At 41.2% G+C, this 15877-nt stretch overlaps 1 protein-coding gene across 6 annotated transcripts in view; it reads right to left on the bottom strand.

The window, feature by feature from the left end:
* The window catches only part of vps8 (VPS8 subunit of CORVET complex), a 681049-nt gene that overhangs the window by 376811 nt on the left and 288361 nt on the right, over positions 1-15877 (bottom strand). For all 6 annotated transcript variants that reach the window (XM_069934259.1, XM_069934258.1, XM_069934264.1 and 3 more), the window contains one exon: positions 11095-11198. In XM_069934259.1, the coding sequence (XP_069790360.1) occupies positions 11095-11198 (104 nt within the window). The remainder of the gene's footprint in view (positions 1-11094; positions 11199-15877) is intronic.

Consider the following 15877-nt stretch of genomic DNA (forward strand, 5'->3'; position numbering starts at 1 on the left):
AATTTATTTCTTGCATGGTAATGTTGGGAACTTGAAGTTAATCTCAATGGTTCCTAAAGCATGGGAGTGGTTTTCCACTTCCAATCATAAAGCTGTATTTCTATCTGGAAAGTGTAGCACATGACGCATGGCACAAGAGCTCTGTTTTGAAGCCCTCGATTACTACTCATTTTTCCTTCAAGAAATGACAAACACCCATTTCAGTGAAAGAATGGAGGGAATTAAGATTTAGTTGTTGATAATCTAGAATGAACAAAATTTCAAAGACAGAAAACAATAAAGTCTGAAGCCTTCAAACCTTGATTAACTAAAAAAAATCTCTCCACAGGCTCATAAAATCACTTCAGTGAAATTAATAAAGTCTGAAGCCTTCAAACCTTGATTAACTAAAAAATCTCTCCACAGGCTCATAAAAATCACTTCAGCGAAATTATACAATAATTTCTAAAAAGAGCACCTTGGAGTTACATATCACACCGCTCCACAGTGAGGTGACAACTGTCAGTTTTTAAAATATGACTCTTTCTATTAATTTTTTAAAATCTGTCAAAGTATTAAGTTCAGCAGCTGCATATTTCTTGGTGTATCCTGAGATATTGCCATGCGTCTTCCTACATTGTTTGAACAACTATTTTCCAGTGATAATTTAAAAAGGTATATTTTTCAAAACTTCATGGCTCATTTTATTCGCTATTGCAAGCACTAATGAGGATTAAAAATGTGCAGCCTTCAGCTCCAATTGGACATACAGATCAGCAATGTTCAGCAGGGTGCCAGAATGATGAGCAAAAATGAAAATCTGATCAAATTCACCAGAAGGCAACCAAAATGCAGTAAGAATATAGATAAAATATGTAGGTAAGCTACTCAGAAATAAGAGGATGTGAAACTTTTTTTTTCAGATCATAACGAGCAAAACAGAGGTGAAGGTGGACATTGGATGCTGGAAAACGACACTAATAATTGGGTCAAGTAAATGACAAACAAACAAGTATTTTCTGTCAGTTTTTACTGTGGAAGATGTGTCAAATAGCAGAAATGAATATAGTTGTTTTTACAAAGGAGAAGATGCTGAAGACTGAAGAAAAATCATCTGCATCAGATGGACAACAACTCAGATTCTTGAAGAGACAGCTGAGGAGATTATGAAGGCACTGGAAGTTTTCGAACTTAGAACATAACAGCACAGGACAGGCCATTCGGCCCACAATATTGTGCCAACATTACCTTACCGCATAACCCTCTATTTTTAATTCATCCACGTAACCGATTGTTCCAACCTCCACTACCACTCTTGGTGATACATTCCAGGCACCCACAACTCTCAGTGTTTAAAAAAAATTAACCCTGATGTCTCCCCTGAACTTTCCTCCCTTCACTTTGTGCAGATGTCCTCCAGTGTTTGCTATTCCTGCCCTGCGAGAAAGGTGCTGACTGTCTATCTATGCCTCTCATAATCTTGTCGACCTCTATTAAGTCACCTCTCATCATTCTTCGCTCCAAAAATAAAAGCCCTACCTCTACTAAATCTTGCCTCATAAGACATATTTTCCAATCCAGGCAACGTCCAGATAAATCTCCTCAGCACCCTCTCCATAGCTTCCACATCTTTCCTGTAATGAGGTGACCAGAACTGAACACAATACTTTAAGTGTGGTCTCACCAAAGTTTTATAGAGCAACAACATTACCTCACAACTCTTGAACTCAACCTCCCGATTAATGAAGCCCAACATAACTGTCCTAGCAACCTGTGTGGCAACCTTAAGAGATCTATGAATTTGCATGCCAAGGCACCACTGTCTGAAGAGGACACACAAAATCATTAAGAATCCCTACCACCCAAACAAATGGTAAAACTAAACAAAAATGGGAACAAGATTTAAATATAAAGATAAAAAAGGAAACATGGGAGAAATTATGTTCTGGAATGATGAGAAATACAATAAATACGAGGCTACGTATGATACAATATAATTGGTTACACAGACTATACATTACACCGCAAAAGTTAAATAAATGGGACCCAACAGTATCTGATAGATGTTTTCGATGTAAAAAAGAAAGGGGAACAACAATTCATGCAATCTGGACATGTGAGAAAGTAGAAAAATTTTGGGATGATCTCAATCAGATATTAAATAAAATAACAGAAAACAATATACCAAAGAATCCAGAGATCTTTCTCCTAAGTAACATAAAAAATAAAGAATTTGGAATTGACTTGGAGGATGCACAAAAAAGATGCACAAAAAAGATTTGCTAGCCGTAGCAAAAAAATGTATTATGTCAACCTGGAAATTGGAAGATAATTTGAAAATACAACAATGGTATATAGAAATGAATAAATGTATTCCATTAGAAAAAAATAACATATAGTTTAAGAAATAATATTGAAATATTCGAACAAGTATGGGAGCCTTACATTAAATACAATAGCGAAAACCTACCGGGAACAAACATTACCTAAGTTGATGGAAGGAGAAGAGAAGAAAAGAATGGACTCAGTAGAATTTCTGGTGTATTTTTGTTGAATGACAACATTGTCTGACTGGCTTAATGCAACCTAGATTGTATACCTAAAATGGATGAGCGGGGGGGGTGGGGGGGTGGCCTGGGAGGAGGGAGGAGGGGGGGGGGGGGGAGAAAAAGTCACTGTATATGTGTGAAAAAGAAAAAGTGTATATCATGGCTAACGTGATTTATGGTGTGAAAAATAAAAAATAAAAAAAAAAATAAAAAAAAGAATCCCTACCACCCCACACACAGCATCTTCCAGCTATTCCCTTCAGGAAAAAGATACAGAAGTATCAGAGTCAGAACCACCAGGATGAGAAACTGCATCTTCCTGAGGGCAGTTTGACTGCTGAATGGCTGATGAACTGCTCACACTATCCCTCCGAGATGCTATTATTTATTTAACAATATTTACTTTTATATATGTACTGCTTATAAATATATATGTCCATATATATGTTTGCATGCTTTTATACAAAATGCTGTTTTGTCAATGTAATTGGATGATAATAATGAACTTGAATTTTGTTCTTCCGTACTGTTAAATATCCTACCTGCCTTCAAGTTTGATCAACCAAAATGCAGCTCCTCACACTTATCTGGATTGAAAGCCACTTTCCATCCAACTCTGCATCCTGTCTATATCCTATTGCAACCAACGAAAGCTTTCAACACTATCCACAAACCATCCAACCTTCGTATCATTTGCAAACTTACTGTCCATCCCTCTACTTCTTTGTCCAGGTTACTTATAAAAGTCACATAGAACAGAGATCCCAAAATAAAATCCCTGGAGAACTCAACTAGTCACTGACATCCAGACAGAAGACTTGCTGTCCACTACTGCCCTCTGCTTTCTACCCACAAGCTAATTCTATATGCATACAGCCAAGGTTCCATGCCTCATGACTTCCTGAACGAGTCTCCTATGGGGGACCTTGTCAAATGCGTTACTAAAATCCCTATACACTATATCTACTGCCCTACCCTCATCAATTTCTTTTGTTACTTCTGCAAAAACCTCAATTAAGCTCGTGAGGCATAACCTTCCCATCCCAAAGCTATGCTGACTATCCTTGACAAGAGTGCACTTCTCCAAATGCTTGTAAATCCTGTCCTGAAGGATCCTCTCCATTAGTTTGCCCACCATTGATGTAAGACTCACTCGTTTACAATTCCTTGGATTCTTCCTTTTACTTTTTTTGAATATTTTATTTAACTTTCCATTCATGCATTAATATCTAGATACAGAAAATATCCCTCATACATCCCAAATCAGTTATACATAGTATTATATACCCCCAACCTCTCCCCCCCAAAAAGCACCAAAGAACATAAAAAAAAAGAAAAGATAGAAAAAAATCTGAGAAAAAGAAAACAAATAGAAAGGAAAGAAACATCTGGCTACTAAAGTTTCAATATATTCAATCAAATTTTGCCTTTACAATATTAAACATAGACTAATTCCAAGGAGTTGATAAGGTTTTTGAGGTTTAGGGGAATGTTTTCATAACATAATACCTATAATATGTAAATATGGCCACCAAATTTTAAAGAAAATATCGTGTTTATTTTATAAATTATATGTAATTTTCTCAAGAGGTGTACAACTATGTACTTCATCATGCCATCTATCCATTCCCAAATGCAAATCCGATTTCCGTGTCACTGCTATATATTTTCTTGCGACTGCTAATGCAATTTTCACAAATTCCTTTTGAAACTAATTAAGTTTCAGTTTCGGCCTTGTCCCAGATATATTACCCAATAAGAAAAACATTGGATCTTGAGGAAATTTAACTTTAGTAACCTGTTCTAAAAACACTCCTAGTTCCATCCAAAAAGTCTCAATTTTGAACGTGACCAAGTGGAGAATAAAAATAAGTACCTGTCTCTTGATTACACCTAAAGCATTTATCTGATAACTCTGATTTCAGTTTATTTAATTTATGTGGGGTAAGATATAATTTATGTAAAATGTAATATTCAACCAATCTATTGTGTTTGCCATACTCTTGTGATGTAATTCCAACCAATTTTTCTCCCCAATACTAATATTTAGATCAGTTTCCCATCGTTGTTTTCGTATTCCCTTTTGCAATAGTGTATGCATACCTGAAATAAACTTCTTAATAGATTTATTACAGATCAAACTTTCTACTTCACTCCTTTCATAACATCATTGGACCCAATTTATCCAGCAAATATGCCTTGTAATATAAATATTGTATTATTTTGTATTCCATTTTTATTTTTCAATTGATCAAATGACATTACACTTCTCCTCTTAAAACAATCCACTATTCTCCTAATTTCTTGAACAAGTATTAAAAAGTTGGTTGTTTATGGCAAAGGGAATAAATCTATTTTGAGTCAATGGCATCATAATTCCTCATTCACATTTCAACATTTACTTTGTTCCTTATATTAATCAAATGTTTCAACAATGGAGTATCTCTATATCCAATTATTAATCTATTATCCCATTTATATATAAAATCTTCAGGCATGGTTTCCCCTATTTTATCCATCTCTATCTTCATCCATGCTAGTTTATCTCCTTCTTCAAAGAAGGAAGATATATCTCATTTGCGCTGATTTATAATAATTTTTTTTAAATTTGCAAGTTGTAAACCCTCCCAGTTCAAATTTTCACGTTGATATTCCTAACGAGACACTCACCATTTTTCCCTTCCAAAGAAATGTCTTACATATTTATACAATTCCTAAAAAAATTTCTGTGGAATAAATATAGGCAATGTTTGAAAAAGATATTATAACCTAGGAAAAAGATTAATTTTTATACAATTAACTCTTCCCAATAAAGGTAGTTCCATCCATTTTATAAATCTTCATCAATTTGCTTAAGGGGTAATAATTCAATTTAAATATGTTTTTTAAATTATTATCTATTCGTATCCCTAAGTGTTTTATTTCAGTCACTGGCCATTTAAATTGAGTATCCTTTTCTCTTTTTCTCTCTTTCTCTCTTTGACTTGGCTTCGCGGACAAAGATTTGTGTATAATCACCTATAGTAAGAAGCATAATCTCACTTTTGTCCCAATTTACTTTGTAACCAGATACTATTCCATATTCATTTAATCTTGAATATAATATACATAATTAATTTTCTGGTTCCATCAAATAAATTATTACATCATCTGAAAACAAACTAATCTTATGTTCTTTTTTATCAACTCTAAAACCTTTAATATCAGGATCAGACCTAATCAATTCTGCCAGTGGTTCAATTGCTAAAATAAATAAAGCTGGTGACAATGGACACTCTTGTTTACTGGATCTAGTTAATTGAAAAAAGTTAGAGACTTGTTCATTTGTTACCACCTTTGCTTTTGGTCCATTATAAAGGGCTTTAATGCAATTAATAAATGTTTGTCCTAGTCTAAATATTTTGACTACTTCAAATAAAAAGTCCCAATCTAATCTGTTGAATTCTTTTACGGCATCTGAAGCCACTGCTACATTTATATCCCCTCTTTTCTGTGCCACGTATATTATTCTCATCAATCTGATCACATTATCTGCTGACTTTTTTTTAGCAAGTCCAGTTTGATCATTATTAACTTAGGAAGTATTTTCCAAACCTATTTGCTAACACTTTAGCTATTATTTTATAATCTGCATTTAACAAAGATATAGGTCTATATGAAGATTGCTTTAAAGGAGCTCTCTATTTTGGAATCACAGTTATTATTGCTGTTTTAAAGGATTCTGGTAATATACGTGTTTCATCCGCCTGATTTAATACTTTCATAAATGGAGGAATTAATAAATCCTTAAATCCTTTCGGCAGGAAATCATCCTCTCCCAAAGACTTATTATTTTGTAAAGAGCTCAGTGCCTCTCTAACCTCTGTTAATGTGAAAGGAGCAGCCAACTCTCTTTGATCATCCAGATTTAATTTAGGTAAATTAATTTGAGATTTAAAAAATATCTATTTTATTGTTAATTTTGTGATTACATTTTGTATTTTAACTGTAAGTTTCTTATCTATTAAAATAGCTACTCCTCTTGCCTTAGAATTAAATGAAGAAGCTGCAATGCATCCTACCCAGACCCTTTTTAACTTCTGATGTTCTTTTCAATTAAACAAGTTTCTTGTAAAAAAAAGCTATATCTTCTTTCACTCTTCACCAGCCCTCTTTTAACTGCTTTAAACAAAGGGAGCATGTGTGCCACTCACCATTCCTCTGGGACCTCCTCTGTGGTCAAGGAAAATGAAAAGATTATAGCCAACACCCCAGCAGTCTCTTCCCTCCATTCACATAGCAACCTGGGGTATATCTCATCTGGTCCCAAGGATTTATCAATCCCAATGTTTTTAAGAAGATCCAGCACTTTTTCTTTCTTAATCTCAGCATGCTCCAGCACATAAATTTGTTCTATTCTGACCGCACCTTGACCAAGATCCTTTTTTCTGTATATACTGAAGCAAAGTTTTTATTTAGGACCTTCCTAACCTCTTTTATCCTTAAATGGCCCTCCCTTATTTCTAAGTGGTCTCTCCTCTACATTGGAGAGACTAAACACAGGCTGGGAGACTGCTTTATTGAGCACCTTGGCTCTGTCTGCAGCAATAGCTTGGATCTCCCAGTGGCCACCCATTTCAATTCCCTATCCCATTCCATTGCTGGCATGCCTGTTCATTGTCCCATGCACTGCCAGATTGCCAGATTGAGACATCAGTAAATTGGAGGAGAAACACCTCATCTTCCATCTGGGGACCCTCCAACCAGACGACATTAATATTGACCTTTCTGGCTTTCATTAGTTTCCGCCCCCCCCCCCACCCCACCCCCCCGCCCATCGCCTTCCCCCAGCTCTGTCTCTCCCTTTCCTGTCTCCTTTCGCACAGACATGATCAATTTTCACCTCTCCCCTGATCACAACCAATAATATCCTTCCTTCTGTTGGTCTGGAGTCCTCCCGCAGCCGGCGTTGTCTGAATTCGGAGATTTCCTGCTTCTGGCTCATTCTGCTTATTCCTTGAAGAAGGGCTCAGGCCCAAAATGGCAGCAACATATCTTTGCTTTTTATGGATGTTGAAAGACCAGCTGAGCTCCTCCAGTATTTTGGTGTGTTTTTACTACATTCACTCTCGTTAGCCTTCTGCTTTTCACCAAAGCATAGTCCGCCTTTGGGTTTTCCCTAATCATACTTGCCAAGGCCTTTTCATGCCCCATTCTAGCTCTCCTAAATCCTTTCTTTTCCATGAAATTTTCATCAGGCCTTCCTGTTTTATGCTTTCTAAATCTATTGTATGTTTCCTTCTACCTCTTAACTAGCTTCCACACCTGGTTTGTCAACCACGGTTCCCTTTGTCTACTATCTTTTCCCTGTCTCAGTGGGACAAACTATCTCGAACCCCATCCAAGTAATCTCTAAACATCCTCCACATTACTCCTGCTGTTTCTCCTGAGAACATTAGTTCCCAATTTACTCTCCGTAGTTCATGCTTCACCCTGTTGTAATTAGACTTTACCATTTTGTCCATAGCTGTGCTGAAGCTCAAGGTGCTGTGGTCACTATCAATGAAATACTCCCCCAGTGAAAGGTTTGTCACCTGAATAGGTTCATTACCTATACTAGATCCACTATGGCATCTCCTCTAGTCGGCTGCTGCACAAACTGCTGGAATCCTTTCTTGGATACACCTGACAAATTCTGCCCCATCTAACCCTTGGACAGTAAGGAGGTGCCACTCAATGTTTGGAAAATTTAAGTCTCACGAAACAACAACCCTGTTATTTCTGCACCATTCCAAAATCTGCCTATTTATCTGTCCCCCAGTGTCCCGAGTGCTACTTGGGAGCCTATAGATGACTCTCTATACAGTGATTGCTCCCTTCCAATTTCTGACTTCCACCCACAGTGTCCTTCCTTTCTGTAGCCGTGATACTATCCCTGACCAGTGATGCTACTCCCCCTCCAATCTTAACCCTTGTAATACATTTAAATCCTGGTACCTGCATCAGCTTATCCTCTCCTTGCATTAGCCAGGTATCTGTAATGGCCACAATATCATAATTCCGCACACTGATCCATGTTCTAAGTTCATCTCCTTTATTCCCAATAATCCTTGCATTAAAACAGACACATTTCAAACCCTCCAACTGACTATATTTATACTTCCTCTCGTCTGTCCTTCCTCACAAACCACAAAACATTACACCATCCTTTCCACCTTCTGCTCTATTTTCTGCCCTCACAGTCTGGATTCCACTCTCCCCCCCGCCCCCCCAGCTAAACTAGTTTAAACTCTCTCCAACAGCTCTGGCAAATCTGTCTGCCAGGATATAGGTGCCTCTCCAGTTCAGACATAGCCTTTTTGTACAGGTCCCATCTTCCTCCGAAGAGATCCCAATGATCCACAAATATGAACCTCTGCCCCAGCATCAAATCTTCAGCCATGTATTAATCGACCACAACTTTCTATTCCTACCCTACCTGGTGCAATCCCAATATTAATACCCTTGAGGTTCTCCTTTTCAGTTTCCTTCCTATCTCCCTATATTCCCTCTTCAGGACCTCATCCCTTCCGCTACAGAATGCTGTGGACTCAATCTGAGACGTCTTTGATCTGGCACCTGGGAGGCAGCATACCATCTGATGGCCTCAATCTGGTTCTTAATCAGCAAGAGCATCAAAGGTGATGGGGAGAAGGCCGGGCAGTGGGGCTGAGTGGGAAAACGGATTAGCTTGTGATTAAATAGTGAGCCAGACTCAATGGGCTGAATAGATTTTTTCTGTTCCTTTGTCTTATGGTCTACATCTAACATTATTTGAATGGTGGAGCAGACTGCAAGGGCTGAATGGTCTAATTCTAAGTCTATCGTCTGATCAGAAAGGCAAGTAAAGACCTAAACAGAAAAATACGTGCAATAAAATTCACTACAAAGTTAAAAGAAAACAATGCTGGAAGAATTTCAAAACATATGCAGGTAATAGGCTATGGCTTATTTGGACAGCACAGGATCATGGACCGGAAGGTCCTGTTACCATGCTATATGTTTAAATTTAATATTCAGTGGGTTGATCAGCATCTGCAGCAACAAAAGGTGCAATCGATGTACATCTCAAGACCTTCTCCCCATAACCTTTGATGCTCTTGCTAATCAAGAGCCTATCAAGAACAAAATCGAAGCTACGGAGGGTGTGTTGCCTCAAGACCTGCATACCTTTCCTTTCTTGGATGAGAAATGCGTCCAAACATTTTTACAGGATTATTTTGTCTCAATTGAAAAGGACACATTTTGGCCAATTAAATGGAATTCTCAAGAAAGACACAATCATGTGATCTGACAAGTATGTATTGCGATGCTGAGAAACATTCTGAATATCACTTGTCCATCCTGTTCACACTCTCTATAAATCCTTCTGCCTCTCAGTCACAATTCTGTTGAGTTGATTTTTAATGTTTCCTGTCTCTCTGCTTCAATCACAACTCCACAGCCTTCAATGTCACAACCCTTCAATGCAAAAGGATTTCCCCTGCTTTCTATCCAAAATTATTTGTATATCCATATTTTAAATAATTTCAAATGACATGTGGCTATGTGCGGGAACAAGTTGCAGCTCCCAACAAATTGCCCTGCTGTCTCATTCATGCAAAACAAAAAGCCTTTACTGCTCCTCACTCTCTTCACTCCCACCATTACTGTTGACATTGTTACTGACACTGTTGCAGTCACTGACAGAGGAATACTTTACAATTGGGAACACCAATCTCGAATCAGAGAACAGATAGTACAGGCCCACCATGTCTGTGCCACCGTTATCAAATTAAACTGCAAATGGTCAATATCCTTCCATTCCTGCCTGTTTCCTTTTTGATTTTTTCATGAATTCAAAAATGCCTTGAGATTTTTTTTCTCAATCCAACTCACTGTGGAAGGATACTTCACGCCCTGTTTAAGTTCCTTACCACTTCTCCTCAGGCTCTTGGCTGACAAAGATTTGGTGAAGAAAGATACTACAGTGATGACATGAGATAAATGTTCAATGCATGATACTTAACAAGCAACAAAACTCAAATTTCCACCTATTTGAACGTCAATCTCTCAAATGCTATCATCTTTTCAGATAAAGGCAAAAATGAAAAAAATTGGGAATTTCTGTCCTTTGAGTTTTAGTGTGATTTAGTTGTCACGTGTGCCAGGGAGAATAAGAAAGTCTTGAAATATTTTGTAGCGGCTGTGTAGCGGGCCGAGTGGGCGCTCAGCACGGTAATGCAAACTGCCACCGTCAGTGCAGTGCACAGACTTACCTAAGGGCTGGCATGCTAGCAGAACTGAGTGCCGAGGGACGGCATGATGATCAGTTGGGTCCCCTGCTGAAAGGTGTGGACCAGCAACCTTCCCTTAATAAAGTCCCACCTTGTCCCGTGGAGCCCGGGACACGCAGGGAATAAAAGTCGCTTGTAAAGCTTCAATAAACCAGTCTTGAGTTGACTACTCTGGTGTGTGTTTGTATTTCTTTAGTAGGTCTACTGTAGTAGCTTCTACAATTTCCTGAATATAAATATCTAGCATGGTCGTGAACACTGTCAGCACTCACCTCCCGCTGCTGTTGGTTCAGACTGTTTGAGTTCCGCTGACATAAGGCAATGGTCTCCTCTAAAGCGGCTTCTGCAGCCTGCAATGTTTCTTCATTTTTCTCTCCTGTGGATAAATAATGGTGCATAAATATGACTAGCAATTTCTGCCACCATATCACAACATCATCTTTCCATCAGCTATCAGGCTCTTGAACTTCCTCTTGTTTCATTATTCATGGCCTGCTACAACACCATGAAATGATTGTCTGCTTTATTGCTGTCATTTTATTTTGCATCAGGATAACTGTAAATTTTTTGTGTACTTATTGTCTCTAATTCAATTAAGGAAACAATTGTAGTTTTTGTTGTGGTTTTTGCCAGGTTTTTAAACCGGCAGCAGCAAGAATGAATTTTGGGACATACGCACAGTGTACAATGTATACGGCATTATCAGAACCCAAGCCAGCCAGATGGGAGGAGGAGGAAAGTGAAGCTGAAAGAGTGGAACAGATTTCCAGCAACATGAATTGGAAGCACAAAGGACTCCTGGTGACTATGTGGTGAACTGCTGTGTTCCTGATTTACCTGGTTCCATCCTGTCCTTTGACTATCTTGGTCTGGAATTGCCTCTTTGTATTGGTGATGGCCTTCTGGAGGTTGTACCCAGCCTTTCTATATGCTTCTGAATGTCCCGACTAAAACACCAGAGGACTAGTCTTCAGTAGTTTGCAGATCTCTTGGTTCATTCAAGAGACAGGATTACATGTATAATTTTTCAAATAAGTGGTAGATTGGTGAAACCACATCAGGAGCATTGATCTTCTTTTGGCAGTGGACAGTCACTATGCACAGGGATTTCCCAGAGAAGAATAAATGGTGGTGCTATTGGAACTATTGTAATGGTTGTAATGCCAGCAACTCCATGCAGGCGCTAAATGGCCTGTTAAAGGAGCCGGCAGTGTTTTTAAACTAAAATCCTGCTCAACATTGCAGTGCTGTGCTCAGCAGCGGCCACGAGGGGTTGCTGACTCCGGGGAGCAGTCGACTGGTGCGGGGCACCAGAAACGTGAAGAAGACTCTCTGTTGAGAGGAGAAGAAGAGCAGGTGACCCTACAGGACAGTCACCATGGCGGCAGACCAACAAGAGGCTCAGCAGCTGAGGGGCCCAAACAGGATGCAGGTGACTTGCAGTTGGGGGACCTGCACAGGCTGCTGGAGACTGGCTTGTGGGAACCATGTATTGGAGCTAGGATTGGAGAGGATGCTGAGGGCAAGAAGTGCTCCTGAAGGGCCTTTGATCCTGAATTTGTCCTGATCGTGTCAGAAGTTTGGATCTGGAGCTCGTGTTGCCAATGGATCAAACAGGAGTTTTGTAGCTGCAGAGGCTGTAGGAGGGTTGGAGACTAATCCATGGACACTCTGTGTCTTTGAAGGGACTGTCTTTTGCTTCTCTTGCTCTTGTAATGTAAGGGGAGCGAGGCGACACTAATGGCATCTCTTTGTCTGCCTTACGGCAGGTAGAATACAATTTCACGTAATATACATTCTGTACTATTACACGGAAGGATATTAAATCTAAGCTGGAGAATAACTGGACAATTATCGAAAAAACGACAGGTTGTATCACGAAGCACCCGGTATGAAAGATGGTGACAGTAACAAGCCTCAACGACTACCACCTAGAAATGAAATGTTTCAAGTGTTTGGTGAGGGAATGCATCAAAGTGCACCTCCCAAAGATGTTGGACCATTTCAATTCACCTACAGTCGGAACAGTTCCACAAATGATGCTATGGCCTTGTCCATCCTGACCCACCAGGAAAATGACGCCTTATATGCCAGGTTGTTGTTCATTGAGTCGACGTTTAATATGATCATACCCCAGAGGTTTATGGAGAAATTTTTCTCAATGGGATTCAACAGCCATCTCTGTAACTGGATACTGGACTTCCTAAAGGAAAGGCCACAATCTGTCCGGGTTGGCAGCAGAATGACAAGTACGGTCATGCTGAGCACTGGTGCACCTCGTGGTTGTGTTCTCGGCCTACTCCTGTTCACACTGCTGACTCGTGACTGCAATGCCAGATCCAACTCAAACTGATTAATCAGATTTGCAGATAATGCACTGTAGTTGGCCTCATCAGCAACAATGATGAGTTGCATTACCGAGAGGAGATAGAAAATCTCATGAAATGGTGTGGGAATAACAACCAGAGTCTCAATGTGCACAAGGTAAAGGAGATGGTGGACTTCAGGAGGACAAGGGATGACCTCCATCCAATACACATTAATAGCTCGGTAGTGGAGAAAGTAGAGAACATTAAATTCCACAGACTCCACTTAAGAAGTGACCTATCTTGGTTACACAATTTCTCCTCACTTGTCAGGAAGATGCAACAATGACTACACTTCCCGAGAAGTCTGCAGCGGCCACTATTCTGTCAACTTATTACAGGATCTCTATTGAGAGCGTTCTGGCTAGCTACATCACAGTATGGTAAGGTTGCATCAGATTGGAGGTCAGTGTATAGAACCAGAAGAGTGGCAGAGAAGATCACTTTGGTTACCACCCCCCCAACCCCCACCTTCCCAGGATCATTGTCTAAAGAGGGCTTGCAAAATCATAAGACCCTTATAACCCCACATGCAACATCTTCCGGTTACTCCTGTCAGGAAAGAGATACAGGAGTGATGGAGCCAGAACCACAAGGCTGGGAAACAGCTTCTTCCGACAGACTGCTGAATAACTGATGAATTCCTCATATAACCCACCCCCCCACCCCATGATGCTACCATTTATTTAACAATCATATTTATTTATTTTAATATTGTATATGCATACTATCTATGCAGATAATTTGTCTCTATACGTGTTATGTGCAAGAGCGAAGGGGAGGCGGCGGCCCCGGCCTCGGTCGAGTGAGGCAGGCGGAGGCCCCGGTCCGGCCAGAAAGTAGGAGGCGGCGGCCCTGGTCGGGCACAGGGAAAGCAGCGGCGGCCTCGGCCCCGGTCTGGGCAGTATGGTCTGACCTAGGAGGGAAGGCAGTCCCCTCCAGCCCGGGTAAGAAACCTACATAGGAGAAGGCCACTCCGATATAAAACCTACGACCCAAGGACCTCGCTGCCACGTCCCAGCTTGCTTGGCCACGGCACACGAACCATGGGTGTAAAGGGTGGGGCCAGTACTCCGCGCACTGCACTCCACCTAAAAGCTCCTTTGCGCAGGCCCGAGGACAGGTCCACGTCCTCCCCCTCCACGTCCTCCCCCTCAAAAGATGCTCACAAACTCAAGCTAGCATGCTGGAACATCAGAACCATGCTAGACAAGGCCGACAGACCTGAACGTCGGTCTGCCCTTATCGCACATGAACTCCTCAGACATAGCCGCTCTCAGTGAAGTCCGTCTTGCAGTTGTAGACAGACTCCAAGAACGCGGCGCGGGCTACACACTCTACTGGTCTGGCAAGGCTATGGATGAATGACACCTATCTGGTGTAGGCTTCATGGTCAAGAACTCCATTGCCTCCAAACTCGAAAACCTCCCGACAGGATCATGTCCATGCGACTCCCCCTTCAAAACAAGCATCGCATCACCCTCATCAGTGTCTATGCTCCAACCCTCCAGGCAGAATCAGCAGAAAAGGACAAGTTCTACACTGACCTGCGCAACCTCATTCAACGCACCCCTACAGCCGACAAGGTTGTCATCCTTGGCGACTTCAACGCTCGCGTCGGCAAAGACTCAGAAAGCTGGCCAGGAATCCTGGGCAAGCATGGTGTCGGCAAGTGCAACGACAATGGGCGCCTCCTGTTGGAGCTCTGCGCAGAACAGCGGCTTGTCGTTACAAACACCCTTTTTCAGCAGAGGGACAGCCTGAAGACTATCTGGATGCATCCCCGATCCAAACACTGGCACCTCCTGGACTATGTCCTGGTGTGAGAAAGAGACAAACGAGATATGCTCCACACCAGGGTCGTGCCCAGTGCGGAATGCCACACTGACCACCGGCTGGTTCCCTGCAAGCTCAACCTTCACTTGAAGCCAAAGCCCAGGAACAGTAAAGCCCCCAGAAAGAGGTTCAATGTTGGAAACCTGCAGTCAGACGAAGTGAGAGGAAACTTCCAGGCAAACCTCAAAGCAAAGCTCGAGGATGCAATCTGCCTCACGGACTCGTCCCCTGAAACTCTCTGGGATCAGCTGAAGACTACCATACTGCAATCCACTGAAGAGGTACTGGGCTTCTCCTCCAGGAAAAACAAGGACTGGTTCGACGAAAACAGCCAGGAAATCCAGGAGCTGCTGGCAAAGAAGCGAGCTGCCCACCAGGCTCACCTTACAAAGCCATCCTGGCCAGAGAAGAAACAAGCCTTCCGTCGCGCATGCAGCCATCTTCAGCGCAAACTCCAGGAGATCCAAAATGAGTGGTGGACTAGCCTTACCAAACGAACCCAGCTCAGCGCGGACATTGGCGACTTCCAGGGGTTTTTACGAGGCTCTAAAGGCTGTGTACGGCCCCTCACCCCAAGTCCAAAGACCGCTGCGCAGCTCAGATGGCAAAGTCCTCTTCAGCGACAAGATCTCCATCCTCAACCGATGGTCAGAACACTTCCAATCTCTTTTCAATGCCAACCGCTCAGTCCAAGATTCTGCCCTGCTCCAGCTCCCTCAACATCCCCTAAGGCTAGAGCTGGATGAGGTCCTCACCCAGGAAGAGACATATAAGGCAAATGAACAACTGAAAAGTGGCAAAGCAGCAGGTATGGATGGAATCCCCCCAGAGGTCTGGAAGGCTGGCGGCAAAA

The sequence above is a fragment of the Narcine bancroftii genome, chromosome 4 (genome assembly GCF_036971445.1).
Source record: "Narcine bancroftii isolate sNarBan1 chromosome 4, sNarBan1.hap1, whole genome shotgun sequence".
Lineage (NCBI taxonomy): Eukaryota > Metazoa > Chordata > Chondrichthyes > Torpediniformes > Narcinidae > Narcine > Narcine bancroftii.